Consider the following 26,747-nt stretch of genomic DNA (forward strand, 5'->3'; position numbering starts at 1 on the left):
TAGCATTGCAGGCAAACATATTCAAAGAAAAGTTGTTCACATCATCATCTTTATATCATGTGCAAATCTGTGAACATTTATATTTTCAATAATAGCAAGGTTTAGCTGCATGCTACGTGAGTAAATACATGAATCTGAACAGAAAAAAAATTATGTAGTTTCTGGGTGACGTCGCCACTTTAGGCTTATTGCATGCTCACATACGACATCAGTGCGCACAGACGTACCTGATGTGAAAAATGGAAACTTCACGAATGCTAAAATTGCAGAACGTACAGCTAAACCTCCCTATTTCCAACGCACTCTTTGACTATTTTTTCCAGACTGAGCTTCCACAGTGCATCTACTGCTCACTTCTTTTGAACAATGACATACATCTGATGAGGTTTGCGGTAGCACCATGTGTTTATTTCTTTAGAGGAGTGTTGGTTCTGAGAAGAACTGGTGGTTGACAAGTCATTATTTCAACATTCTCTGCTCGTCTTCGTTGTTTTGATCAGTATGCTCTGATCAGCATTTTGATCAGTATTCTCTGCTCGTCTTCGTGAAGATGATCATAGCATACTGAAATGTATTTCTCAGTGCTTCTCAGAACCAACTCTACGCAAAAGAGATTTACACATGGTGCTACCACAAACCCCACCTGATTATAACCCCACCGTGCAAAGTTTCAAATCCTACTTAATGACCTACATGTCTAACTGTATTCTTTGGTTAATTTTCTACACACCTTTTAGCGATGTGCATCCATCTTTGATGAGTAAAGCGCTCTATAAATGTATGTATTGCATTTGCTGAGATGTAGAACGATGAGCCATTCCAACAGCTTTATTCCATGTACATGTACTGCATCTCTTTGGAACTCTTGGCCTGGTACATGTTTCCTTCCATCCTACAATCCAGACTGTTTTAAGAGGAATATCAATTCCTACCTTCAGCTCCCCGAGCTCTTTTCACATTGAAGAGTTTTTCTTCTAGTAGCCCCTTTACCAAGAGTGGCTTTGAACCTTGTTTTGGGCGAACATGCATACAAAAAATATTTAAAAACCTTCAGAGCAGTTGTCTTAAACCCTATCCTTGTTCTTGGGCGAATCAGCAAGTCCAGGAATATCGGAGAGGTTAAAGGGTGAGGTTAAACCCAACTCCTGCTGTACGGCCATCATGTCATCCACGTTCATGTCACGGACTTCTAACCAATCAGAGAGCAGCGATGCAGACAGTGGCCCAGAATCCAACTTACTGAATAAAACAGAATAAAGCATCATCAGTTTAGTAAGTTCACTTATAAGTTACTCGCTCATAAATGCAGTCCTTTGTACAAAAAGCCAGTTGCAAGTTAGATTTGAATAATGTCTGGTACAATGACTGGCTATGTCACACCTTTCTGCATGAATTTGAGTTCCTCAAACTGACAGTTTCCATGTTTGGGGCAAACCTGGTCCAGGGCAACACCCAGTCTGGGTGTTTGTGTTGCCTCATATACAATTTTGAATTAATGTGTATGGTAAAAAAATAGTGCCTGGGTTTGCTCATCTGGAGGTTACTAAATACCAGAACAGATAAACACATTGTAGATGCTAAAATAATTATTTTTGTGAAAATGTTTTACGCTTTTCTAAAAAATTACAGCACCTCGGCAAATTAAATTGTATGGGAAGCTTTCTACCAATATTATCTTCAAACCCTGTAATTTTAATGTAAATCTGTGGACATTGTGTTTTGTGTTACAAAAAGTACCGAAGCCCTTGAGGTCTAACAAAATAGGTACATGTAATAAAATTGATTGGGTTGTGGATGGTTAGTTATTAGATATAATAATAACTATAATAATGCATAATGCGCCATCTATCTAGTGTTAGTGTACAAGACCCTATTCCGAGGCGCAGAACAAAACACAAACATACGTATACAACAAAAGAGAAATACAGAATACAATGAAAATTATACAATGAATAACCTGAATAATCTGCCCCCGATTTCACGAAACTCATCGCAAGTAGCGAAGCATCGTAGGGTTTGCGATGCGTCGCAGACTTAGACACGTCGCGGCTGCGACGAGTTCCACAATCCATTTCACCAAACACGTCGTAAGCGCGACGAGTTGCAACTCAAACCATTTTCACTCTTAATAAAAACAACCCTTTGGACGAGGATGAACTATTAAAGTTGTACGGCTGTTTCGTGTTGTTGCAACTTGGGTCATGGAACAGTCGTATATAATTCATTCAAGATGGCAGACACTCAGTACCGTTCCACGCACACATGGACGCACTGGCGAGAAATCGTGGAAAATGATTGGAGTAGAGTGAAAAGCGAGTGAAATGTCGTCTGCTGAAGTTGTGAAAGGCGCTGAAAGTACTCACTCAAAGTAAGTATTGTTGTTGAGTAGAATTGTGTCGATCTTTTGGGTGTCATTCTTAGAGACTACATTCAAGTATTCCGAGTGCAAATTATTACATTACAGTTACACAGTCAGTCAGTCGCTACGATAAAAAGGTCAACTGTTCGTTGTTGTTACTGAACCAAGTATCAGCCCGCTGCAGCAAAAACATGAAAAAAGCGTACGTACATGTAACTTTGTTTAACGTTATGTATCGTTTAGCGTGTTGTTCTCGTTTTTGTTTTGTGGAGCGAGGAAACGATTTACAACATTCGACAGCAACTTCAATCAAGTGAAACAATTTGGTTCTTGCAGAATATAACAATCTGCTACACTGAGTGTCAGACTCACTGTCCTGACAGTTATTTTATTTATTTAAAATAATATGTCAATAATTACAATTTACATGACATGAAATGAATCTTTGTAGAGCACCGACTGACCAGAGCCTGAGGGTAGCACACAAAAAATGTGTTGGGCATCAATCAATTCATTCATGACAATCAAAAACTGTCACAAAACGAGTCACTATCATCATCAGAATATGCTATAATAAAAATACCATAAATTATTGCTCTAGAATTGCCAGCGTCAGGAGGGTTGTGTGGGTTCCAATCCCACCCGAGTAACATGCCTGTGATATTTTTTCACAGGACTCAGGGGAAAGTACTGAGTATACAGTGCTAACTAACACACATCGGTGTGTGGGTAAAAACCAAAATTAATATAAATTATTTATAAATATATAATTATAGCCTTATAAAATACCATATAAAATTTATTACTTAGTCATGTTAGTAGAGAAAACTCAGCAATGCTTGCGACTTACTTGGTTTTTATTTACATTTGATGACTGTCATGACTGTAGTAGGCTAATGTAACTTTGTGCACTTTTTTGCCGATATAAACAAAATGTGTGCAGAAACACTAAAACGTCTGACCGCTCACCAAACTGGGAGCATGAAGAAGTGGCGGTTTTGTGTGCCTTTGTGAAAGCAAATACAGCCGCGTTATTTGGAACGAACACGAAGGGAAAGAAGGCCGATGCAGGTGTGGAGAGTGTGAAGACTGAACACTGGAAACAGTTATCAGAAGTTCTTGTTGCGAGTGGGGGACGCAAGCGTGATCATGATAAGATCCGTCATAAGTGGTCAGATGTGGCCAGCAAGGCCAAGGCTTACCACCGAGAGTTTTCCAAGACAGGTGAGTAAGTTTTCCTTTTTCGGGGTACTTATTTATCCCTATTTACCGTGCAATGTATTTCATTCCATTTTATCCATCTCAGCTCTGCTCTGTGGGGATTTGCGGGGGGGGGGGGGGAGGGGGGCTTACAACCTGTTCTGCAAATATACATGTGAAGTAACACACACCAAGCTCATCATTCACAAAAACCATCTCTGCCCTCAGCCAATTACATAAACCACACTGGGTTTACAGAAGCACCTTAAAAGTATAACTCGGTCTTCGCCTCATTTAATATGAGACGCGCAAGCACAATATTTTTTGAATTCCACTCGTGCTCGTGTAATAACCAACGTTATCCACCAATCAGATGCTCGAACTGGAGGGTGGTATAAAAACCTTTACTTACTTCCAGTGTTTTTATTAGACAGTGCGTATTGCAAGTGTCATGAAAGTGGGTGATGAACTGCTCTGAAATAATTTACTTGTTTTTGCTTTCAGGAGGGGGTCCGAAGCCCAAACCAAACAAGACGTATGATATTGTACTGGATGTGTTGGACCCCATTGCCAAGGATGGCATTGTTAACCATGAAGATGGTGAGACGGACCTTAATGAGGACGTGGCCATGATCAACAATGTGGCATATGGTAACTACATTTTCTTTTTAACTAACTATTCATGAGGATAATATTTTTTTCAACTATAAAATTTGCTGCCATGGTATTGAACTTGCACGTAATTTGTCTAATTCTTCACTTTACAACTTCCACAGTAATAGCTGCCGAAGATGCAAGACAGGCGGTTGTTGAAGATGGTGGAGAAGATGAGTGTGAGCTGGAGGGGGAGGAAGAGGAAGAGGGGGAGGAAGAGGATATGCCTGTGGTGGCAAAGAAACCAAAGCTGACCACCAAACTCAGTACATGTACAAGGATACCTAATAATGCCATATATAATGTTGAAAAGGAAAGGTTGGTAGTAGCAAAGGAACAGTTAGGCGTCTCTAAACAGATTGCAGAAGCTTTGGCTAATATCAGCCAAACCTTAAGTGTCTTGTTAAATGTGAAGCTGCAGGAAAATGGGATGACACTAGTGAATGAGGGTTAATTGTTTTATTTGAAGATGTTTGTGTTGGTCTACCTTGTTTTGGACAGAGCCTTGCCATATTTTAATGGATAATTGTTGACTTAGCTAGAAATAAACAAAATTGTTAAATAATATAAATAAATTATTTAATTGATAAATTATTAAAGTAATATATTATTAAATAATATAAATAAGTTGTTTCTTCATTTATATTTTTATTTTTTTCTTGGGGGGTGGGGGGGAGGTTTCGTTTAACATCCTCTTAATTTGCCCATAATTATTGCGGGAATTACTTTATAGTTTCAGTCAAAGCTTTAAAGGCAGTGGACACTATTGGTAATTACTCAAAATATTTATTAGCATAAAACCTTACTTGGTAACGTATAATGGGGAGAGGTTGGTTGTTACCAGACATTTTTGTTTTGGGTTTGGGGGGGGGGGGGCAGCGGGTGCAAAAGGCCATTTCTAGACATCCTAGTTCATGTATTTGATAAAAATAACTGAGTGTGCCAATTGGATGATGTCAATACAACATTTTATTCAAACTTCAACACTTTATATTCTCCTAACGTTGCATTTCAAATCTTAAAGTACACAACTTATTCTAATGCTCATGTTGAGATACACCAAGTGAGAAGACTGGTCTTTAACAATTACCAATAGTGTCCAGTGTCTTTAACAGAGGTTCTGAAGCTTTCCTTTTTGATTAGTAATTTCAGTTGTACATGTAATTTATAACAACAAAATATCATGGTCTGTTTACTGTATACCTATTTACATAATTGTATAAAAAGAATTGTGTTTGTTCTTAAAAGAAAATCATTAAAAGACACATTCAGTCTCAAGGAAAAGAGAACACAATAATGAATCATGTATGTGCATTTTTTTGTGTTGTTATTAATTTTAGTGCCAAAGAATTCGAAAAAAAACCGAACAGTGTGTCAAATTCAGCTCCTTGACCCCTCTCCCCTAGGCCAAGTCTGGGGATTATACATGTTATCACACAAGCTCGAGTGGAACAGCGAAAAATATAGCGCGTCTGCGTCCCATATTCAAATTTACTTCTGCCCGGGTGCACATAGTGTACTGCAATTAAATTTGGTAGTTGCAAGCTTGCTTTTGACAAATTTGAAGGAGAAATATAGTAATTTTCTGCCAATATCAGAATAATGCGCAAGGGTTGAGAAAATGTGAACTGCAAATAAAAAATGTGGGGGTGTTTAAACCTTTAATAATGACCAGTGTTTATAACCGGTTGTGAGTGGATACTCTGGGCTAGTCTTGGTGCAAGACGTTTCTTGTTACGGGCGATGCGGGCGCTGTTGGTTAGTTGGCCGTGCTGTGTGTGAAAGGAAAATGAGACACCTTGCACCAAGACTATGTGCGCACGAACAGATTCGCAAACTGTTGTCTCAGTCATAACAATGCAACACACGGAGCTCAAGCACGTCGGAAATGGATAAGCTTAACAGAGTTTCTTACTTTATGATTTATTATGCTTTTTTAAACAAAAAAGGTATTTATGAATGGGAATAAAAGACTAGTGACTTGTTCTTAAACGGCCGTTTAAAACCTTGCATGTTTTTTTGCCGTGCAAAAAAGGCCCTCGTCGAACACATGCCATGACCCTGCCGGTTTTAACTGCCGTTTAAGAACTCGTCGCTACCCTTTTAATCGCTTATTTACAACCCCCTGACAAATCTTGTTCTCTCTCTTAGAAATAGCGATTGATTAGTTCGTTCCTCTTGACTGTGCCATCATGCAAAGGGCCGTTGTACTGAATGCCTTCATCTTCATAGTTGTCGTCTGCATCTTCATCAAGATCACCATCAAATTCAGGCTCCCTGAGACTCTTGGAGATGTTAAAGAGTACACAACAAGCTTTTATGATGAAGCATGCCCTTTCTGGGGATACCCTCATTCCAAGGGAAAGGCAAGGAAATCTTCTCTTGAGCTGTCCAAAGGTTTGCTCAATGACAACCCGTGTTCGTCTATGACTCCTGAGGCAAAAAAATGCACGATAATTTGAAACAAGTATGTTATGTATTGTTTATCTTTCTTTAATATTGCAATTTATTTATTTATGTCATAACATTGCGATAATAATTTAAACCTGCCACATGAACTCACTATCAATTATATTGTAACTGATAGTTTGTTAATAGTAATGGAGGCTTAAATCAATATTAAACTACTATACCTATTGTATCTTCTTTCAGCATTTGTTGCTGGATCTTGTACAGGGGTCATCAGCCATGGACGAAGGGCATACCCTGTGTCGCCAATGAGAACTCCATGGAATCTGGTTGCAGGTAGATAAATATGTATTACTTTTTTGTGATTAGGTAAAGCTAAGGATTTATAAAGATGATTGAAACTTTGTTACTTTGTTTGGTTCAGTGTTGACAAAAAACAAAAAAACAAAGTTTGGCTTAATCTGTTGTTTGAGTCACGAGAAAATAGTTGAAAACCTTGCACATTTGTACTATATAGACACATTATTTCAATTTGAGTTGTGTCAACAAACTATATATCTTCATCTTCTGTTTTTTTCGCCTTTGACAGGATTTCAGAAGGAAACATCCCATGAAGACTGGTACTGGCATGATCTTCAGAAACAGTGAGCTTACAAACTGATAAAATTGTGAATACTGTACCAATACAATCGGACATTTGATTTTTAAGTTTTATTTTATGTTTATTCCTATTAAAATTTTTGTAATGTTCAATATAAAAAGGCATGGTGATGTTAGCTAATTTCTGCAAACAATTTCCCTCACTTTGTGCAAATTTCAGATGTTTAATTTGGATGAAATTGTTTTTCTTTTTCTTTTGTACACCAGGTAGAAAGAAAATTTCTGACAAACCTCCCATTTTCAAATCTGTCACTGATACGGCTTCCATGAAAAATAGCACTGTCATGCATACTCCCCGGCCATCTGGCAACCACATTTATGATGTTAAACTTCGCATCACAGATCACTTGGGCGTTTATGCTGTGGAACCCTTTTCTGTTGACAAACAGATGTTCATTATCACCTAATGGTGCTCCATAGAGGCGAATGTGGCTGCAGTCAACTGCTCCAATCACATCAGGGAAGTTGGCCAGTGCAAAAAATTCTCTTTTTTTTTGCATTTCCTCTTGCAAGTTTGCAGGAAACCTGATGACTACGTTTGCCAGTCTGCAAAATGCCCGTGTTACTCCATGTACTATCCTGCACACTGATGGTACACTGACGGTATGAAGGTCTCCATGCACAGTGTAAAATGAACTTGTGGCATAAAACCTTAATGCTGTCAGTACCTGCATGTGAGCTGGAATTGCATTGCTACGCTGTGAAAAGAAAAACACTTTCAGCATTTCATTTCATAGTTTTGTAGGACAAAAAACACAATGTCCGCAGATTTACACTAAACTTACACAGTTTGAAGATAATGATAGTAGAAAGCTTCCCTGAAAATATTACGTGCTGAGGTGCTGTAGTTTAGGGAAATGAGTAAAACAGTGGCATGCAAATAATGGGAGACTTTCTGGGACGATAGAGGGCAGCAGACTTACCGGGTAAATCCATTGTTCTCAGAATTATGCGCATGTTCAGAACTACGTAAACAATGGAAATTTACCCGGTATGTCTGCTGCCACCTAGCGTTGGAAAGTCTCCTATTGTCGTCTCATGAGACGAAAATTATTTTAATCATTTACCAACGTATTTTTATGACATTGTTTTACTCATTTCTCAAAAACTGCAGCACCTCAGTAAGTATTATTTGAAGGGGAGCTTTCCACTATCATTATCTTCAAACCCTGTAAGTTTAATGTAAATCTATGGACATTTTGAAAAGGTACCCAAATCCTTTATGGCAAGTTTATATTACTCTCCATGTTGCAAGGGTTTACCAATATTTCATGTGATATTTCATGTGATAGAAATAATAGAGAACTTATCATGCCCTTTTACTATAAAATAAACAAATTTTTAAGCAGTAAAATATTTTGTGTGTTATAATAAAGTGTATTTTTTGTTTCATGTTTGAAAAAGCTGGTCAAATTTAATATAAACAGTCTGTGAAGAGTAGTCAAAACTAGTTGTTTGTATTAGAATAAGCTTATTTCTGGTGTAAATAAAGAAACTTATTTTCATATGTCTATCTGACTTAATTTCTTTGTGTCAGTAATATACATTGGTATAGGACATTATATGCTGGCCCAATGTTCCCTATTGGGGGTTTCCTCTAATCATAAACTGGTATTTCTTAGTTTTCTCTCGTGTATCTATGTGCTCTATGCTTTTTAGGATCCTTTGTGTTTCATAACCAGATATAACTTTATATAATTCATTTTGATTGGCCAACTTTGTTTGGATTGGACATAGTGTGGAAGAGTTTTGTGGGTTGGTTTATTAGTAGTTTTACTTTACAAAAAAAAGAAGAAAAAAGGAAATTGATAAATAAATAAAAACTTGAAGGGAATAATTATAAACAAATCAGGATATTTTTTTAAAGAGAGCTACAATGTATTGGTATTTAACAATAATATTTCAGAAACTTGAGTTTGCTGCCCAAACCAACAGCGCCACCACTGTCTAGAACGAAAAAAAAGATGGGGGAGTTCCCCGCTGGTACCAGTCTTGTTCGTGCTGAGAAGTGTGGTTGCGCTCTGGGCGGCAGCTGGGCCTTGACTGAAGGCTAAAGATCATTGTGTGTGGGTTGGTTAATGATCAGTCGGCAGTCATCAGCCGCCGCCGCGTGAGGGTCAATCCACAAGAGGGCGGCATTGTAAAAATAGACGTAAAATCACGTTGTCTCTCATCAGACAACGATTAGTTTGTTGCACCCCCCCCCCCCTCATATCACCCAAACATTATTTTATTTAGGCCTATAGTTCTATATGGAAATTTAAAAAACAAACTAAAAGGGGCCAGCCGTCATTGGACGTTTAAAAGCTTACCCTTGTGACACGTTCAATGTCTCCACGAACCATTTCGACGATGTGATAAATACCCCGTCTGGTAAATCTATACCGACGGAATATTTCATCGTCAGTTAGACTGTCGAGAGGGTTAGTTCTGTCGCGAAAAAGTCTTTCTCTCCGCAACGCTCTTCCGGCTTCTCGATTTGCAAGCAGCATTAACGCCATTTTGCATGTATTTGTGCGCTATCAATGAGATATCGCATCGTAAGACGACCCTTTGGGTAGTCGCAACTTACGACGTGTTCTTCCTCGTTGTCAAGGAACTTGCGACGTATCCGACGCATCGTAACTTTCATGAAATCGATTTATACGCATCGCAACTTACGACGTGTAACCGGTCGCAACTTGCACTTGCGACGCGTCGCAGCGCTTCGTGAAATCGGGGGCAGGTATGATAGGATAGAATGACAACATGAGTTTTAATCCTCATTCTTTACCTTGCTCCTCTTGGAGAACCTAAAGAATTTTCTTCAAACCAATCTTCAATATCCAGGCTGAGTCCGTACCCTGTTCCATTCCCCTTAGGCGTAACTTGAAGGATTGGTGGTAGACTGTCTTCCATAGCTGACTTAGATAGCTGGTGGATAACATGAGCTAGCTCTGGAGGGGAGGCGGTGGTACGAGGGTTTAGTGGGAGAGCTTGAGTCATTAGAGTCTGCCGGTTGTTGCTCAAGTAGTGGGTGTTGTGCTTGTAAGGATAGCTTGTTTGCAATCCTGTTTAAACAACAAATTAATATCAATTTCAATTTGTGTTACACCATGTCAGTAAATTTGTTCCTTTTTAAACATGTATTTTACAGATGGGTTTATACCAAAAGGCGTCGCTCTGCGAAGCTCTATTTTTAGGTTTGGTAAAAACGAAGATACAACAAATGGGCAACTAACCTGTTGGGCTCGTATAACTTGTTGTATACTTTGATTTCATGGCATCTTCATAAGCTGGTGGAGACTGCTGAATGTTGTGAGGTGGTGATGGAGTCTCCCGATCTGAGTAGTGGCGTGATCGATACTGCTGGAAGCTATTGTCCATCTTACTGGCCTGGGAGTCTGCAGAGGGTGACGTCATTGCTGGTGGACACCCACTAAGGTATTGAGTAGTTAAACTACTGGTGGACATGGAGGCTTTACTCGACAGCGCTTCAACAGCTGATGAGTGTGGTTGATCTCTTGTGTTCACATTGTTAGAGTTATTCCCTTCGCTCCCGGTGTAGGGAACCTGGGTAGGGTTACAAGCGAGAGATTGGCTGAAAAAAGGTGTTGTACCTCCAACGGTGAAGTTCCCCGATCCAGCCAAAGACTGCATCTTGTAAGACGTCTGCTGATGGCGTTGCCCTTGCGATGACGTAGGGAGAGAAAATGACGATGATGGGAATGTACCGCTGTAACTGGACACTAAGTGAGTGTTCTGTGGTTGGGACAGTAAGCTATTTGTATCCATTTCTCTTTGAGACTGGATTTCTCCCTTTGAGACCATCTCACTTTGGGCTGCATCTTGTTCCTTACTTTCGCTTGAGAGGGGCTCCTGTGGAAGTTGGGCACTCTGGAAAACCCCTACGGAAGTCACGGCATTAATGGAGTCAACATGAGTGTTGGAATCCTTCCCTGGTTCGGTCACAATCACTGAAGGTTCTGCGATACTCTGTGGAGCATTCATGACATCTACGTTGGACTCTTGCTCCTTGTTTTTACCCTGCATCTTGTTCCATCTCTCAAGCATACTCCTGTCTTCTTCGGTAAGCAAGACAGACTTGGCTTCATCATCGTTTTGTGCGTTCTTCTTACCCTTTCCCTTCCCTTTCTTCTGACGCTCCTGAGATCGACGGAGCTTCTGGCGTCTTTTCTGTTCACGTTCTCGTTGGCGTGCTAGGGCAGTTATTGGCATCTTACCTCCACCTTTTTCGCCCTCGGAATCTGAAAGTTGTTAATAAAAAATATATTAGAAATCACAATATATGACAGAATGAAAATCTGTTGGTAAACTTAGATTTTAAAACATCCTGAGTGTGGGTTTTTGGTCTGGTATGGCTTGCCAAAAACAACTGTTTGTTTGCTGTAATCTGACTAGCTAATCACACCCTATCAAGCTACATGTTGCCCTATATAGGACTCTTCCTCTGTACACAGCAGAAAAATATATGCTGCCATGGAATGTGAATCTGTTGAAATTGGTGCTTTCTTGCAGGTAAGATTTGAGTTATAAAATGAAGCTTTGAAAATTTTCCGCCCCAGAAATGGACCCTGATATCCAGGACGTCACTGTAGTACAATACGAAAGTGTAAAGCCGCCAGGGCTACCTATCAAGCATACAAATTGTATACATGAATTTAAAAGTTTCCTGGCTGCATGTTTCAACTCTTAAATGTCACAAGAATTAAAGATTTAACTAAACAAGTTTTTAAATCTGATTCATTAAAAAAAAGACTCCACTTCATATTTTTAGTACTTAAAAATATTTCTTCAAATATACCTTTTTTTTCTAGCATTTTAAACGACCACAGAAATTTATTTGTCAGGCCTAATTGACAGGATGTTGAAACCCAAGTTTAATATAAAGAAATGAAAATCTAATACACAGTGTAATAATAACAAAACAACACAATCAAATAAGATGAGAAAAGAAAAGGTTAGTCTATCTTTTTTAGGCTCGGAGAAATACTCTGATAGAGTTTAAACTTCAGGACATTAACAAATGGCAAGATGAAAAAAGCTGACACTTTCTTAATACACAGCAGCTTCACATACAGTACATATACCACAGAGAACAGACTTTCTGATCCAACAAGTTTTAGCAAGAATTACAAAGCACTGAATGTTTATGTCAACACTTCAGGAATGATTGCAACAAAATGGATCATACGTCTCGCCAAAAATTATAATTTTCAGAACTCCAGATGACATGAAAAAGCTGCCAACTGTTGCATCTTGCAATCAGGAAGATGTTGAACAACAAACAATCAGGGAGATATTTACAATTACAATCAAATAAAAGGGGAAAAGTTCCCATAATAATCAGGGAGATTTTCCAAATGTGTCAATCTAAACATTTAGAATAGTTTATCTTCAGGGAACTATTTGCAGAGTCAAGGAGAGTTGGCAGCTCTGTGTGATTGGAGTACAACTAAATTACCTGACCTGGGTCAATAAAAAGAAATCACACTTTACGACTTCATGTTCATTCTGCAGAGTGACACAGAGTAAAACAATCAATTCTACACACTGAATTAATATCTCACCTTTTCTCATTTTGTTCTTCAAAGCAGAGTTAAGCAGGGCAGCTTTGATGAGTTTCTTAGTGTCATCTGAAATTGTTTTCTGTCCTGCGTTTTCATAAACCAGAGCCTGCTCTACAGATTTGCCGACAGCTTCTTCAACGGGTGCAGCTATACGTGAAGAATCCGCAACAGAACCAGTCTCTTCTTGCTGACCTCTTGCACTCTTCATATCAATGTCCAGAGACTCTGATGAGCTGGTACTGGAAGGTGTGATACTAGACTCAGTTAGGGGTTGTTTCGCCTCACCGTGGGCACTTTTCATCTCAACATCTCCTGAACTTCTTGGGATGGAAGGAGCAGTCAGATGCTCAAGCGTTGACGCATCTCCTGAAAGTTCTTGTGTTTTAGCAATTGCATTGTTTTGTGCTGAGCTTCTTGCACTTTTCATGTCGACATCTTCTGTGACTGACAAGGAAGGCATTGCCACGACAGTTAAAGTCTCCACTGACGAAAGAGAATCTTTGTCTGAATTTGATTCAGAGGCTACGACCTTCTTTTCATCAACAGGGCGGGACGGAACTTTAAAGACAACGTCTTCAGTTGAACTTTTGGTTTCTGAGTTTGGAATGCTCTCTTCACGATTGGCAGTTGGCAAGTTTTTGGCAGGATCAATCGATGCAGCGACTGTTTGTGCAGTAGCTCCTTTGGTTTCCTGTCTAGCTGCAGAAGTGACCGTAACTGCAGTTGATGGTTTCAAGATAGGAGCAGAGCTGGGAAATTTCTTTCCGGCAAAGAGCTTGGTTCTCTGGTACTTCAAGATCATCTTGCCAACATTCTGCCTCATCTGCTGGGCATTCAGATCATCTTGCTCAAAAGAAAAATCAAACACAGGATAACAATTCGGCTCATCCTCCGGATCGTGATATTTGGAAAGAAAAGGATGAGCGAGGGCGTCAGTGACTGAGATTCGGTCCTCTGGGTTGAAGACTAACATCTTAGATAACAAGTCCAACCCATTATCATCAACCTTTGGGTATTTCTCTCTCAGATTGACACATCTTCTACCACCGAAATTCCGATGAAAGAAATTAAAGATCTGATCACTGTTTGACGATCGGAGCAGTTTGTCTGGTGGCATACCGAGCACCTCGATGATGAGAGTCAACTGATGCATGGGATTTCTTCCTGGAAAGATCTGTCGACGTCCAAGCATCTCAGCAAAGATGCAACCTACTGACCACATATCTATTGCATACGAGTAGTCATCGTTTGAAAACAGTAACTCTGGCGCACGATACCAACGTGTGGCAACGTATACAGTCATAAACATCTTACGTTTGGAGTCAACATTACCTGACAGCCCCCTAGCCATTCCGAAATCTCCAATCTTCAATTCACAGTTCTCGTTCACTAAGAGGTTACTGGGTTTTAGATCACGGTGGACGACATTGGCAGAGTGGATATACTTCAGCCCTCTGAGGATCTGGTAGAGGAAATAGCGAATATGCTCCATGCTGACTGACTGCTGAGAGTGGATAATCTGATGAAGATCGCTTTCCATCAAATCAAGAACCACGTACACATCCTTGAAATCATTCAATGGTTCTCTTGGCATTAGAATCTCTCGGATTCCGATAACGTTCTCATGACGGAAGTGCCGCATAATCTTCAGTTCCCGGTAGGTTCTCTTGGCTGTTGTGAGTTCCTCAAAGGCATTTGGTATTTTCTTAATGGCTACCTTCTCAGAGTTTTTCTTGTGTGCGGCTGAACAAACAACTCCATATGCACCTGTGGTAAGAAGAACAGTTTCAAAAGACTTTAAAATTTAGCATGGATAATAAAGACTGTTTTAAATTCAAGGTAAACTGGGTGTAAAAATGCCACTTGACTTGTTTCAATGCTAGTGAAAAATGACAGAATGAATTATCAAATCAAATGGAATGTGCAGTTTTTTAAAAAGTACAATGTATGAAAATTAATTAGCAATTATTTAATTCGTTACCATTTTTAAGGGTACATAAGTGCTCTTGAAAAAAACCAAAAAAACCAAAAAAAAAACATTTCAATAATAATATAGAAGAGTTTGCGGTAACACCATGTAATAATAATCTCTAAATGAGTTGGGGTGGTTCTGAAAAGAACCACTTCACTTCAGAGCGAGCCGTTTCTCACACAATGATCAACCTTTCCCCATTGCTTGTTACCAAGTAAGGTTTGTGCTTATTATTATTTTGAGTAATTACCAATAGTGTCCACTGCCTTTAATAACAAATTTCAAGCCAGCCCCTGCTTGATCTCCTTCAGGGATGATTTCATAGAAGTTGCACTGACCTGTTCCAATGTTCTGGATGGCTCTGTATTCCGAGTTCTCAAGGTCAAAGTTCACATCCAAACATTTTGATTTGAATGCCATGGCATTCTTTGCTGCTGCTTGCTGCATTGTGAAGTCTATCTCTGGGTCAACAAGTCAAATCTGAAACAGGATGAATATATTAAAATATTATTAAGACATGATTAAAAATCTAATTTTCAAGCACATTGCTTGTCACAATAAAATGAAAGAAATTCAAAAAAAACGAAATGGCTCAAATAGACTGGAACCAGAAGTGCATGCTATGCAGCGAGGGTTAAAATTTTGAGACAGTTAAAACCTAATGTCAGCTAATTGAGTGCGCATCAAAAGAGGGCGGTATGTTGTAAACTGAAAGTGGCTGTTACTGTACCAACATCCACACAGAACAAGGTTTACACTAGACCTTGTAAACTGAAAGTGGCTGTACCAACATCCACACAGAACAAGGTTTACACTAGACCTTGTAAACTGAAAGTGGCTGTACCAACATCCACACAGAACAAGGTTTACACTAGACCTTGTAAACTGAAAGTGGCTGTACCAACATCCACACAGAACAAGGTTTACACTGAAAGTGGCTGTACCAACATCCACACAGAACAAGGTTTACACTAGACCTTGTAAACTGAAAGTGGCTGTACCAACATCCACACAGAACAAGGTTTACACTGAAAGTGGCTGTACCAACATCCACACAGAACAAGGTTTACACTGAAAGTGGCTGTACCAACATCCACACAGAACAAGGTTTACACTGAAAGTGGCTGTACCAACATCCACACAGAACAAGGTTTACACTGAAAGTGGCTGTACCAACATCCACACAGAACAAGGTTTACACTAGACCTTGTAAACTGAAAGTGGCTGTACCAACATCCACACAGAACAAGGTTTACACTGAAAGTGGCTGTACCAACATCCACACAGAACAAGGTTTACACTGAAAGTGGCTGTACCAACATCCACACAGAACAAGGTTTACACTGAAAGTGGCTGTACCAACATCCACACAGAACAAGGTTTACACTGAAAGTGGCTGTACCAACATCCACACAGAACAAGGTTTACACTGAAAGTGGCTGTACCAACATCCACACAGAACAAGGTTTACACTAGACCTTGTAAACTGAAAGTGGCTGTACCAACATCCACACAGAACAAGGTTTACACTGAAAGTGGCTGTACCAACATCCACACAGAACAAGGTTTACACTGAAAGTGGCTGTACCAACATCCACACAGAACAAGGTTTACACTAGACCTTGTAAACTGAAAGTGGCTGTACCAACATCCACACAGAACAAGGTTTACACTAGACCTTGTAAACTGAAAGTGGCTGTACCAACATCCACACAGAACAAGGTTTACACTGAAAGTGGCTGTACCAACATCCACACAGAACAAGGTTTACACTGAAAGTGGCTGTACCAACATCCACACAGAACAAGGTTTACACTGAAAGTGGCTGTACCAACATCCACACAGAACAAGGTTTACACTGAAAGTGGCTGTACCAACATCCACACAGAACAAGGTTTACACTGAAAGTGGCTGTACCAACATCCACACAGAACAAGGTTTACACTGAAAGTGGCTGTACCAACATCCACACAGAACAAGGTTTACACTAGACCTTGTAAACTGAAAGTGGCTGTACCAACATCCACACAGAACAAGGTTTACACTAGACCTTTTATTATGGATTTTGTTTCTATTGTAAAGTTGTAAAATTTTGACCCATTCATGGTTAATCATGCCTAGTTCATCGCAAGCCTCCACTACATGTATGTATATATATGTGAACCTTTTTTAGCCCTAAAAATTTGCAATCTTGCCAACAATCAAAAGACTCGCAGACTGTTGCTAAAATTAAAAGCCAAATACCCGGATCTCAAACAAAAGGGTCAAATTTCTGCGTAATCTCACAGTCTGCCTTGTATACGCAAGACACACAACGCGCATATCTTGCGTTGCGTTTGTGTGTTAACGCTGAGCAGTCAAGAATACATAAGTTTATGTCTTGTTACACTGTGAGGATATGATCAAAACAGGAATTTCTTTAACGTTGGGACTCTGAGAGCTGCATTATTTCACGAAAATTATGGATTTGTGAGAAATATATGACGACAAAAACCCACCGTAGAAAAATAAATGTTGCCATTGAATGTGAATCTGTTGAAATTAGTGGCTTTGATTTGAGTTATGAAGAAACGGGCCCTAATACATGTATGCAGGACTCTGAATCTGTGGACAGCACAGAGGGCTACCCTCTACCCTACTCCTAGAACTACAGTATGAGGTTCCTTCGGCTATCGTCTCCACGAGTACCCCTACCCTAGCCTAGGCAGCCCCCTGATGCAGTTTTAACTTGTCGATGATGCAGTGAGTGATTGTGTGTGGCATGTTTGCCCATTTTGTATGAGAGCTGGGTACTTTACGCAACAGTGATGTCATGAGTGCGGGGCGAATCAAATTCATTTGGTACTAAATACAGTATTACCCCAAAACAAAACTGAAAATATCATTAATTGTGTAGAAAAAAATGCACAATATTTGTAAATTTCTTTCAATTCAAAAGAATTAAGCTAGATACATGTATGTAGATTGCTGGTCCCAATTTCATGGCTCTGCTTACACTACAGCTGGATTCTGCGGTCCTGCTGTACTCGATTGTGCCGTCATCCCACCGTCAACTTAGTCTTGACACAAGACGTCAGCGATCAATTTACACAATGTGCAGTACATAATAAATACACTATGCAGTATCGATCATTGACATCTTGAGCCAAGACTATTCCATATGCTGGAAAGCGCCCTCTGTTGTCCATGTTGTGCATGCACTGGGAAAAGGCAAGATGACGGCCAACGGTTTTGCTGCTTAGAGATAATTTTCACGAGAAAAATCTAAATTTTTATACCGAAAATTATCTTTTAGCGATCACTTAACAATTATATGCATCTATGGTGGATTTTAAATCTGTAGTGGAGGAGTTGACGGCGAGTTGACAGTGACATGGCGGCAAGTAGTAGGAACCGAATTCTGCGCTAATACGTTCAAGCGCCGAATTTCTGCGCTAGCCCTGTAAGCATAGAATGCCTAGTAACTTTGAGTTTTACATACGTGCTGAAGCCGAATGAAATACGCATGAAATACGCTTACTGTAAGCACAGAATTCCCTGCTTCCATAAGCACCGATTCTGTGCTTACGGTATACGGTAAGCAGACCTATCAATTTAGGCCCAGTTGAACTCTTATTTCTCTTGATGTTTCTATAATACTATTATTAAAACAACAAGAGAAAGAAGAGTTTATTAACTATAAGTATTGTTTATTAATGATTAATAAATCATATTCATAAATAAAGCTATGTAATTGTAATGTAATTGAGACATTGATGTTATTTGTTAATATTACTAATTAGGCCTATTTTTATATATTTTGTCATTGATAAAACTGTTAGTTAGGAGCAAAACGAAAGTAACCCTTAACATTCACAATTACGGACGACTTGGTTTGTCTAAAACAAAACTTAAAAGCATGGAGGAAGGAAATGGTCTTTTTGGCTTTATAAACACGTAAAAATCATCCATATCATAACTGGTGAATGGGATTCAGTAATGTTAAAACACAGGATGTGCTTCGAAAACAACCACCCAGTTTTCAGAGAAATGCGATTTTAATATAAATTATTTCCAGTTTTTCTTTTAACATTATACAAGAATGTCATCTATCTTGAGATGAATTTACAAGAAATCTTCAGTCACACTCACGATATGATATCCGCAGGTCTGTCCCAGTCAAAATTGGTGTTTCCATGGGGCACTTTGAAGAAAGTCCACCATTTTATACGCGCGGCTGTGAAGATCTAAAAATAGATTGAGTTATGTCGTAATCTTCTTCCACCAATGAAATGACGACATCGCCCAACCTCATGAATGATTCATGACATCTACCCAGAGTGCACTACGATTTATGTTGTATTCGCTGTTTTTTTTAATATCAAATCGATCATCATCAACAATCAACAAGTTTGTACATGTGTTCCTCCTTTTGAGTCCAGCTTGGTAAACTTTGTAATAAAAGTGCATGGTAAGTGTAAAGGTGATGATTGGAAAAAGATGATAATTAATTGATTGATTTCACCATGGAGGTAGGATCACATTTTTATGTTGAGATATTTGACGGGATGAGACAAGGAAGAGAGGATTTTCCCTTTGGCTTTTGTCACTTGTGACTTTGTGAAGTTTTGAACGGAATAAGTTGATGGTATGCCTGTGGTCGATCCATAAATCAAGAAATGAATGGATGGACGAAGAAAATGTTCCTTCCTTCCTCCATGATCATGATGTAGTGTTGGTGTGATAATCTTTCATAGACGTCATAGGTCATCTTCGAGCCCGACAGTTACAAAGTGGGGAACACTGCAACTTCAACTTGAAGAGTAGTCCAGACTTACTCTATGGATAGAGCAAGGGATCCAGAGCAAGCTCTGTGGATGGAGCCTCCATCTATGGTATGGTGTTTTGTATGGAGGCATGGCTATACCTCCATGGTTTGGGGGGGGGGGGGGGGGGGGGGGGGGGGGTGGGTACTATACAAACAAAGGTTGGAAATCTATTTATTATCTTTCTTTAATTTTGTCCCTTCCTACAACAACAAGGCTTTTATATGTTGAGTTGTAAATCATTTATTTCATCATGGCTCTCTTTTGTTTTACATCTGTCTCATCACAGTCGCCATTATTACACTTTACAGCCCACCACTCTCCAGGCGACTGTGTGATGAGACAGATGTTAAAAGAGAGCCATTTATAGCTCAACAAGGTGGGCCAATCCATGCATGTGTGTTAAAAAATAAAATCTAGTTAATAACGGGCGAGGGTCGAAGAGATCCGTCTTCGACCTCGCCGCAGCGTTTACAAATTGTAAAAATTTTTCCACATTTTGGTGAGGGTCGAAGATCTCAGTCTCTGACCTCGCCACGGAGTGTACAAATTGTATCTATTTTGTTGACATATTATCGGTGTTCCCAAACAAAACAAAGTTTTAACAGTGGAAGTTTACTGTTAATATGATATTGACCTGTGCGATAAGAATACGTTGGGTACATGCGACTTTTAAAGGTGTTTTAAAAATATTTAAACATGTAGTATCAGACCCCTTTGTTATATAACTGTCTGAAGGATCAATGATTATGATTTTTGCAATTTTCATTTAACAACAGCTGTCCTTTTCCCCAGATACAAAAAGAGAATCCAACTTACAGCTCAAACAATGGTGTGTCTTCTAAAAGTGCCTTCAGGCACTGAATCTTCATCCTCACAAAATGCAAAGTGGCGTCTGCTGCCCAGCCTTTAAGAAAAGATGACAACAACAGTTGGAAAGGAACATTGGGGAGAGAACAATGGACTCAGATTTAGTACGATTGCCAGTTAGTCGTGGCGGAATCGCAAATGAAAGCTACGATGCCACCCAATCGAGATGTGACAGCAATAACAACCGCAATGGAAGTCCGGCCATCACAGATGATCTTCTCTTGTACTCACCTTCGACCTCAAGCAGCGATAAGGATTCCCAGTTTTCACCAGAAAATTACCAAGATGAGGAGTTCTATGGAAAGTTAAAGGTCCGAAAATAAATGAAAGGAACATGTTGCCTTGGATCGGTCGAGTTGGTCTTTGAAAAGTGTTCTGTAACTGTAGAAAGATTTTGTCAAAGTAGAATACGATGATCTACAAATAAGCCTCGAACATGCATGGTTTTCTTTTTACCTCGTCGACTAACACGGTCGACCATTTATGTGAGTCAATGGTTTGACTCCCTTTAATGGACGACCATGTTAGTTTGCGACGTAAAATGAAAACTGTGCAATTTTGAGTGATACTTGTGTGGATCATTATATTCTACTTTTAGAAACATCTTTCTAACCATATGCATTTCAACACAAATGGTTTTAAATGCTTTTTATAGACCAACTCGTCCAATCCAAGGCAACGTGTTCCCTTAACAATCAGACTTGGTCTATCGTTTTGATCAGGGCACCAAGCAAGGCATTTCCTCCTTACTAAAGGGGGCTTCGGATGGGGAAACTGATTTCTATTGGAACTTCATGGGGCACCGAGGCAATGACCAGAGAGTATCAGGCCTGAGTAATTAAACTTCAAGTAACTACATGTTGTCGTGATGGTATTGTGATGATCTTAAAGGGTCTATGTACTTTTTCCTCACACAAGACACAATGTCCATGGATTTCCATTAAACTTACACAAATTGAAGGTAGTTATAGTGGAAAGCTTCCCTTGAAATTTGTCTTACTGAGGTGCTGCAGTGTTTTAGAAATGAGTAAAACAAATGATTTTTGTCTCAGTTTTAGCATGTAAGAACCCATATACCAGTTATGCTATTGCTATGTTTATGGCATATTATCATAACTGGTTAATGAGTTTTTACATGGTGAAATATTTTTCGTCTCACTAAGACGAAAATTATTTTGTGACTTGTCTTACTCATTTCTCAATAACTACAGAACCTTAGTTAGATTTGAAGGGAAGCTTCTTCAATAAGTTTAATGTAAATCTGTGGACATTTTGAAAAAGTACCCAAATCCTTTAACACTCTGTGGTCCTTACCATAGGTTGTGATATAATCACATCCTATTGCTAGATTTATGGAACTCCTTTCATATCTTAATAGTAAAGGTGTTCATTTGAATAATTCCAGTTCATGAATGAAAACAAATTTTCACTTTACAGTGCAATCCACCACAACACCAGTGGCTTCATCAGACTGGCGACTCACCACTCGTGGTTTTCTCCTTTAGTTATCAGAGACAACTGTTTATAAGAGCTAGTTCTAAATGTTGTGAAGTTTCATATCCTTAGTTAAAGATTCTGTGTTGTCAGACTTGACATAAACAGTTCATTGCAAATGGCTATCACATCGACCTTCAACCTTTGACCTGCTTTAGCTCAAAGCTAGCCCTTGTTTGTTTCAATGCGCTGTATATCTTTTTAATATTAATAATAACGATAATAACTATGTGACTTACACAAGTTCTTTCAATTATTTGTCATGTAGGTCAAAGTTAGGAAAGACGGCAAAAAGCTTGTTGAGAAGAAACGGCGTCAGGATCTTCAGCAGCAGTATTCTAATTTAAGGATGATGGTGCCAGGGTTGCAGGATATTGAGGGCCGTACGCCATTCTCCAGGAATTTTATTCTCAAAAACAGTACGTTGACAGTGTTTCCCCATAAGCCTGGAATAAACATGTACTTCCAGCGAATGCGAATGGGAAGCGAATTTTGACGACACAGGGCAGTTTTGCATGGAATGTTTTGCAGGAATTGAACAATTTCAACCGAAAAAAACTTTGACGTTTCAAATTCCAACGTATAAGGAAAACCATGCAATTTCGAGGCATATTTGTGACATGTGAGGATCAATATATTCTACTCTTAAAACAAATTTCTTCTACTATATTCTACTATAAAATGCAATTTTTAACAAATGGTTTGAAACGCTTTTCATGGACCAAATCGCCCGATCCAAGGCAACGTGTCCCTTTAAGTCTTAAAATTTAAGTTCTTGGTGGACCTTAGGGACAACCAAACCATAAATCAAGGATGCCCCAGCCATCCTATAGTACAAATGAACTCTTTTCAACAACTGTTTATATTATTTTCTAATAACTATTGCTTCTTTGAATAAAGTTAAACAATTAGTCAGCTAATTTCTTTGCTTTGAGTTGATTTCAGATTTGACCGTCAACTTTCACAATGGTTACAAAAAAATGATTTTCGTGTCTCAAAAGTTGCAAGCTTTCTCGTTCATTTTCTTTTATTTTCAGCCTTTAACTACATTGAGCAGTTGAAAACCTCGGTACGTTCATCTCTGTACTTGGCCAATGAGCTGCGACGAGAACAAGAATACAGCCTGAGATTGGAGAGAGAACTTCTGATGTGGCAAAGGAGAGTTGCTGATTTGAGGTAAAACATTGGAATCCCAAGTTTACTGAAAGCTGTTCACTGAATGCCCTAGTTTTGGTCTTGATGGTGATGAGTGTCCAGCTGGAATATCTTTACAGTGTTTAGTAAATAAGGGAACAAAAGAGTAGACGGCGAGTTTTTAAACGGCCGTGTAAAACCTTGCAGGGTGGTTGCAGTGCGATAAAGCCACGAACTGTAAAACCGACAGGGTCGTGGCCTTGTGATAAAGGCCCGAGCTGTAAAACCTTGCAGGGTCGTGGCCTTGTGATAAAGGCCCGAGCTGTAAAACCGACAGGGTCGTGGCCTTGTGATAAAGGCCCGAGCTGTAAAACCTTGCAGGGTCGTGGCCTTGTGATAAAGGCCCGAGCTGTAAAACCGACAGGGTCGTGGCCTTGTGATAAAGGCCCGAGTCGAAGGCAAGGGCTTTTATCACACGGCCACCACCCTGCAAGGTTTTTAAAGGCAGTGGACACTATTGGTAATTGTCAAAGACTAGCCTTCACAGTTGGTGTACCTCAACATATGCATAATAAAACAAACCTGTAAAAATTTGAACTTGCGAGATAATAATGAAAGAAAAAAACACCTGTCACACGAAGTTGTGTGCGTTTAGATGGTTGATTTCGAGACCTCAAATTCTAAATCCGAGGTCTCGAAATCAAATTCGTGGAAAATTACTTCTTTCTCGAAAACTAAGGCACTTCAGAGGGAGCCGTTTTTTAAAATGTTTTAAACCCTCAACCTCCCCAATTACTCGTCACCAACAAAGGTTCTATGCTAATAATTATTTTGAGTAATTACCAATAGTGTCCACTGCCTTTAACAGCCGTTTAAGAACGAGTCACGACTCTTTTATCCCCATTCATAAAAATGCCCATATGTTAAAAAGCGAAACAATCTCACAATTATAGTGACACTGTTTCTTTTGCAAATTTTGTGAAGTTTGCGATTTTTCAACAACTTTTGTACAAATCTTTTGTGCGCATCTGTCTGTGTTCATCGCGTGTACACACATATTAGGCGCTATTACTAATACCTATGAATTGCGTTGCGCGTAACTGTAATTGGCGTACATTAGCTTGTGCGCTCACCGACCGAAGCCAGGCGAACTTAAACAGCTTTAGCTCTAGCCACCAAAAGGAAGTGAAAAACTTACCAGGGTGTTTATAAATAAGGAATAATAATATAGACTTGTAATGTGCACATTTCCAACATTTTTGCTGCAAAAGAAAGAAAACAGACACAGCAAAATTAGTCTTCGAAAACCTGTGACATTAGAAGTTTTGAGAAGAGATTTGAATTGTGTGGTACAAAGACAAGATCTAGTAAAAAAAAATTTGCGGCGTATCCTGGCCGAGTAATGGTCTAGGCATCGAACTCAAAACCTGATGGCCTAGTAATCTGAGTGTGGGTTCGAATCCTGGTCATGACACTTATCAGCAAATTTGTTCTTTTATCCAGGATAACGGGTCATATTAACCTCCTTAGCGCTATAAGCAGTTTGAGGTTATATGTTTACCAGGAACCTGAGGAAGTTTGGATTAACTATACCTGATGAAGGGGATAATATATATAAAAATATTTAATAGTGCCTTGGTCTAACAATATTTGGCATCAAGTTGGTTCAGTGTTTTCTTTTCCTGCCTTTCACCTCTGTGGATTCTGGTTCAAATCCCACCTTGGACCAGAGCCTTGCATGTGGATCAGGTTTTCAGTCCAAACCTAATAACGTGTCTTACCCCCCACTTGGATTTTCCTCCCACATTTAAAATTGAACATTTCTTGTAGTTTCCTTTTCACAACCCTGTTATTGGCACTTGCACTGTTTGATGTATTATGAAAGAGATATGTGTGCTATGTAAGAAGCAACTATTACAATTTACCTGTGTCTTATTTTGTATGAGCAGTTAAAGCCATTGGACACTTTCTGAACAGAACAAAAATTAAAAGCTCACAGATTTACAAATAACTTACAGGGTTTACAGAAGGTAATGGTGAAAGACTTCCCTTGAAATATTATTCCATGAAATGCTTTCCTTTTTGAGAAAACATTAAAACAATTATTGATTCTCGATATTGAGAATAACGGATTTATTTTTAAACACATATCATGACACGGCGAAACGTGCGGAAACAAAGGGCGGTTTTTCCTGTTATTTTCTCCCGACTCCGATGACCGATTGAGCCTAAATTTTCTCAGGTTTGTTATTTTATATATAAGTTGTGATACATGAAGTGTGGTCCTTTGGACAAAACTGTTTACCGATGTTGTGTGTTTGCTTTAAGCTGTGTTTTTTTTTATGACAAGTGGAGCACAAATTTAATAACTGACAGATTGTTTTTATTCTGGTTAATTGCAGAGAGAAGCGGAAATCCAAAGATATGAAACCCTCTATGCCCGGACAAGGAGGTATTGTTAACAGCATGGCATCTTCCTATAGTCATTCATGAACTTTGAACCTACACAATCTACACAATCCAGCAACATCAAAATAAGGCCCGGTCAAGGTGTTTATGAATCTGGCATCAGCCATGGCCACATAACTAAAATGACCCATGGTCCTTTTCGCTTCAGCCAATGAAAAAAAACTTACAAAAATTTGTACTTTCTGTATGTATCAATCATTCAATCAAATCAATCATTGAGCATTTGAAGAGCGCCGCCTTTCTAGTTGCCTATTCTGAGGCCCTTATAGTAAAGTGGCGAAAAAACTAAGACAAAAGAGTTGACAGAATTTCATGTGGAGATGAAAAGTGCAATGAGCTAAAAAGCAGGTTTGACGAGATGTGTATGGAGTTGATATGGGAGATCATTGCATAGCTTTGGTGCACATGAAACAAAACTCACATCACCTGATGAAGAATGCGATCTAGGTTTGTTCAACTGTGGTTTGTTTGAAGACCTCATATTTGGCCTATGATAGTACATTTATGTTAATAACATGTCTCTTGTATAAACTGAGAATGGACTAGGAAGTGCCTTTCAAGTCAAAAGTAGGACTTTTTAATTAATTATTTGGGTAACCAAAGCAATGCTGTAAGTGTTGGATTAATGGTCAAGTTTCTAGTAGTTTATGAAATTGGTCTGTTTTGAGGAGAGTTGCTGAGGTTAAAGACTTCACAATATTAACCAGCAAATTGTTATCATTTCTTCTACTCGAAGCAAGGAGTAGTAGGTGATAACAAAATGAACAAAAATTCCTTTGCAAGTACAACTGAAATAAAAGCTGCAAATTATAAAAGGAAATTTCTTGTGGAATGTGTTAAATAAACACATCAACTATGCAAAATGTTAACATTCTCAGTAGAACAGATACTATCGAAAATAATAGCTATGTAAGTTCTTCCAAAAAACTGTTTCTTCGTTGTGGTGCTGTAAATGACAGGAGTCATTTCTTTATTGTGTGGAAGTCTTCTCCACTAGTCAAGTTAATTTCGTTTACAAATGTTTATAATTTTTCTAACTAAGATTAATTGTTAACAGATTTCACAGATTTCGGTGGCACGGTTGGCTTGTGCGTAAAGCGCTCGCCTCTCACCAAGGTGACCCCGGTTCGATTCCCGGTCGGGGCCATATG

The 26,747-nt window shown here is 39.1% G+C and overlaps 3 protein-coding genes across 6 annotated transcripts; 1 reads left to right on the forward strand and 2 right to left on the reverse strand.

The window, feature by feature from the left end:
• Window positions 1–476: 476 nt before the first annotated feature.
• LOC117290371 (mitogen-activated protein kinase 7-like) lies at window positions 477–19,041 on the reverse strand. The gene is made up of 6 exons (XM_033771732.1): window positions 18,956–19,041; window positions 15,163–15,304; window positions 12,853–14,619; window positions 10,504–11,529; window positions 10,056–10,332; window positions 477–1,239 (listed from the first exon to the last, which is right to left on the reverse strand). The coding sequence occupies exons 2-6, from the start codon at window positions 15,269–15,271 to the stop codon at window positions 1,065–1,067; spliced, it is 3,354 nt and encodes a 1,117-aa protein (XP_033627623.1). The 5' UTR covers window positions 15,272–15,304; window positions 18,956–19,041; the 3' UTR covers window positions 477–1,064.
• On the reverse strand, window positions 6,185–8,007 carry LOC117290372 (putative nuclease HARBI1). The gene is made up of 3 exons (XM_033771733.1): window positions 7,514–8,007; window positions 6,847–6,948; window positions 6,185–6,646 (listed from the first exon to the last, which is right to left on the reverse strand). Exons 1-3 carry the CDS (start codon window positions 8,005–8,007, stop codon window positions 6,361–6,363), a joined length of 882 nt encoding a protein of 293 aa, XP_033627624.1. The 3' UTR covers window positions 6,185–6,360.
• Window positions 19,042–19,166: 125 nt separating the features above from the next.
• Window positions 19,167–26,739, forward strand: LOC117289901. 4 transcript variants are annotated; one of them, XM_033771101.1, is made up of 5 exons: window positions 19,167–19,274; window positions 20,425–20,810; window positions 22,262–22,412; window positions 23,031–23,169; window positions 25,530–26,739. In XM_033771101.1, exons 2-5 carry the CDS (start codon window positions 20,589–20,591, stop codon window positions 25,618–25,620), a joined length of 603 nt encoding a protein of 200 aa, XP_033626992.1. In that variant the 5' UTR covers window positions 19,167–19,274; window positions 20,425–20,588; the 3' UTR covers window positions 25,621–26,739. The 4 variants fall into 4 exon arrangements, with proteins under 4 accessions (XP_033626992.1, XP_033626993.1, XP_033626994.1 ...); XM_033771102.1 differs by lacking the exon at window positions 19,167–19,274 and adding an exon at window positions 19,803–19,863; XM_033771103.1 differs by lacking the exon at window positions 19,167–19,274 and adding an exon at window positions 19,815–19,855.
• The last annotated feature ends 8 nt before the right edge of the window (window positions 26,740–26,747 follow it).

Source organism: Asterias rubens, chromosome 5 (assembly GCF_902459465.1).
Source record: "Asterias rubens chromosome 5, eAstRub1.3, whole genome shotgun sequence".
In the NCBI taxonomy this organism is placed as follows: Eukaryota; Metazoa; Echinodermata; class Asteroidea; order Forcipulatida; family Asteriidae; genus Asterias; species Asterias rubens.

Bases quoted from the DNA above. Each gene is read 5' to 3' on its own strand.
- LOC117289901 (XM_033771101.1), top strand. From the start codon at position 20,589: ATGGACTCAGATTTAGTACGATTGCCAGTTAGTCGTGGCGGAATCGCA. The intron at 20,811-22,261 runs GTCCGAAAATAA...TTTGTCATGTAG, and splicing joins AGTTCTATGGAAAGTTAAAG to GTCAAAGTTAGGAAAGACGG. The intron at 23,170-25,529 runs GTAAAACATTGG...GGTTAATTGCAG, and splicing joins AGGAGAGTTGCTGATTTGAG to AGAGAAGCGGAAATCCAAAG.
- LOC117290372 (XM_033771733.1), bottom strand. From the start codon at position 8,007: ATGCTGAAAGTGTTTTTCTTTTCACAGCGTAGCAATGCAATTCCAGCT. The intron at 6,949-7,513 runs GTTTGTCAGAAA...ACCTGCAACCAG, and splicing joins GACAGATTTGAAAATGGGAG to ATTCCATGGAGTTCTCATTG. The intron at 6,647-6,846 runs GTATAGTAGTTT...TTTTTGCCTCAG, and splicing joins GCTGAAAGAAGATACAATAG to GAGTCATAGACGAACACGGG.
- LOC117290371 (XM_033771732.1), bottom strand. From the start codon at position 15,271: ATGCAGCAAGCAGCAGCAAAGAATGCCATGGCATTCAAATCAAAATGT. The intron at 11,530-12,852 runs GTGAGATATTAA...AACAACTTTCAG, and splicing joins GAAGAACAAAATGAGAAAAG to ATTCCGAGGGCGAAAAAGGT. The intron at 10,333-10,503 runs GTTAGTTGCCCA...TTGTTTAAACAG, and splicing joins AAGTTATACGAGCCCAACAG to GATTGCAAACAAGCTATCCT.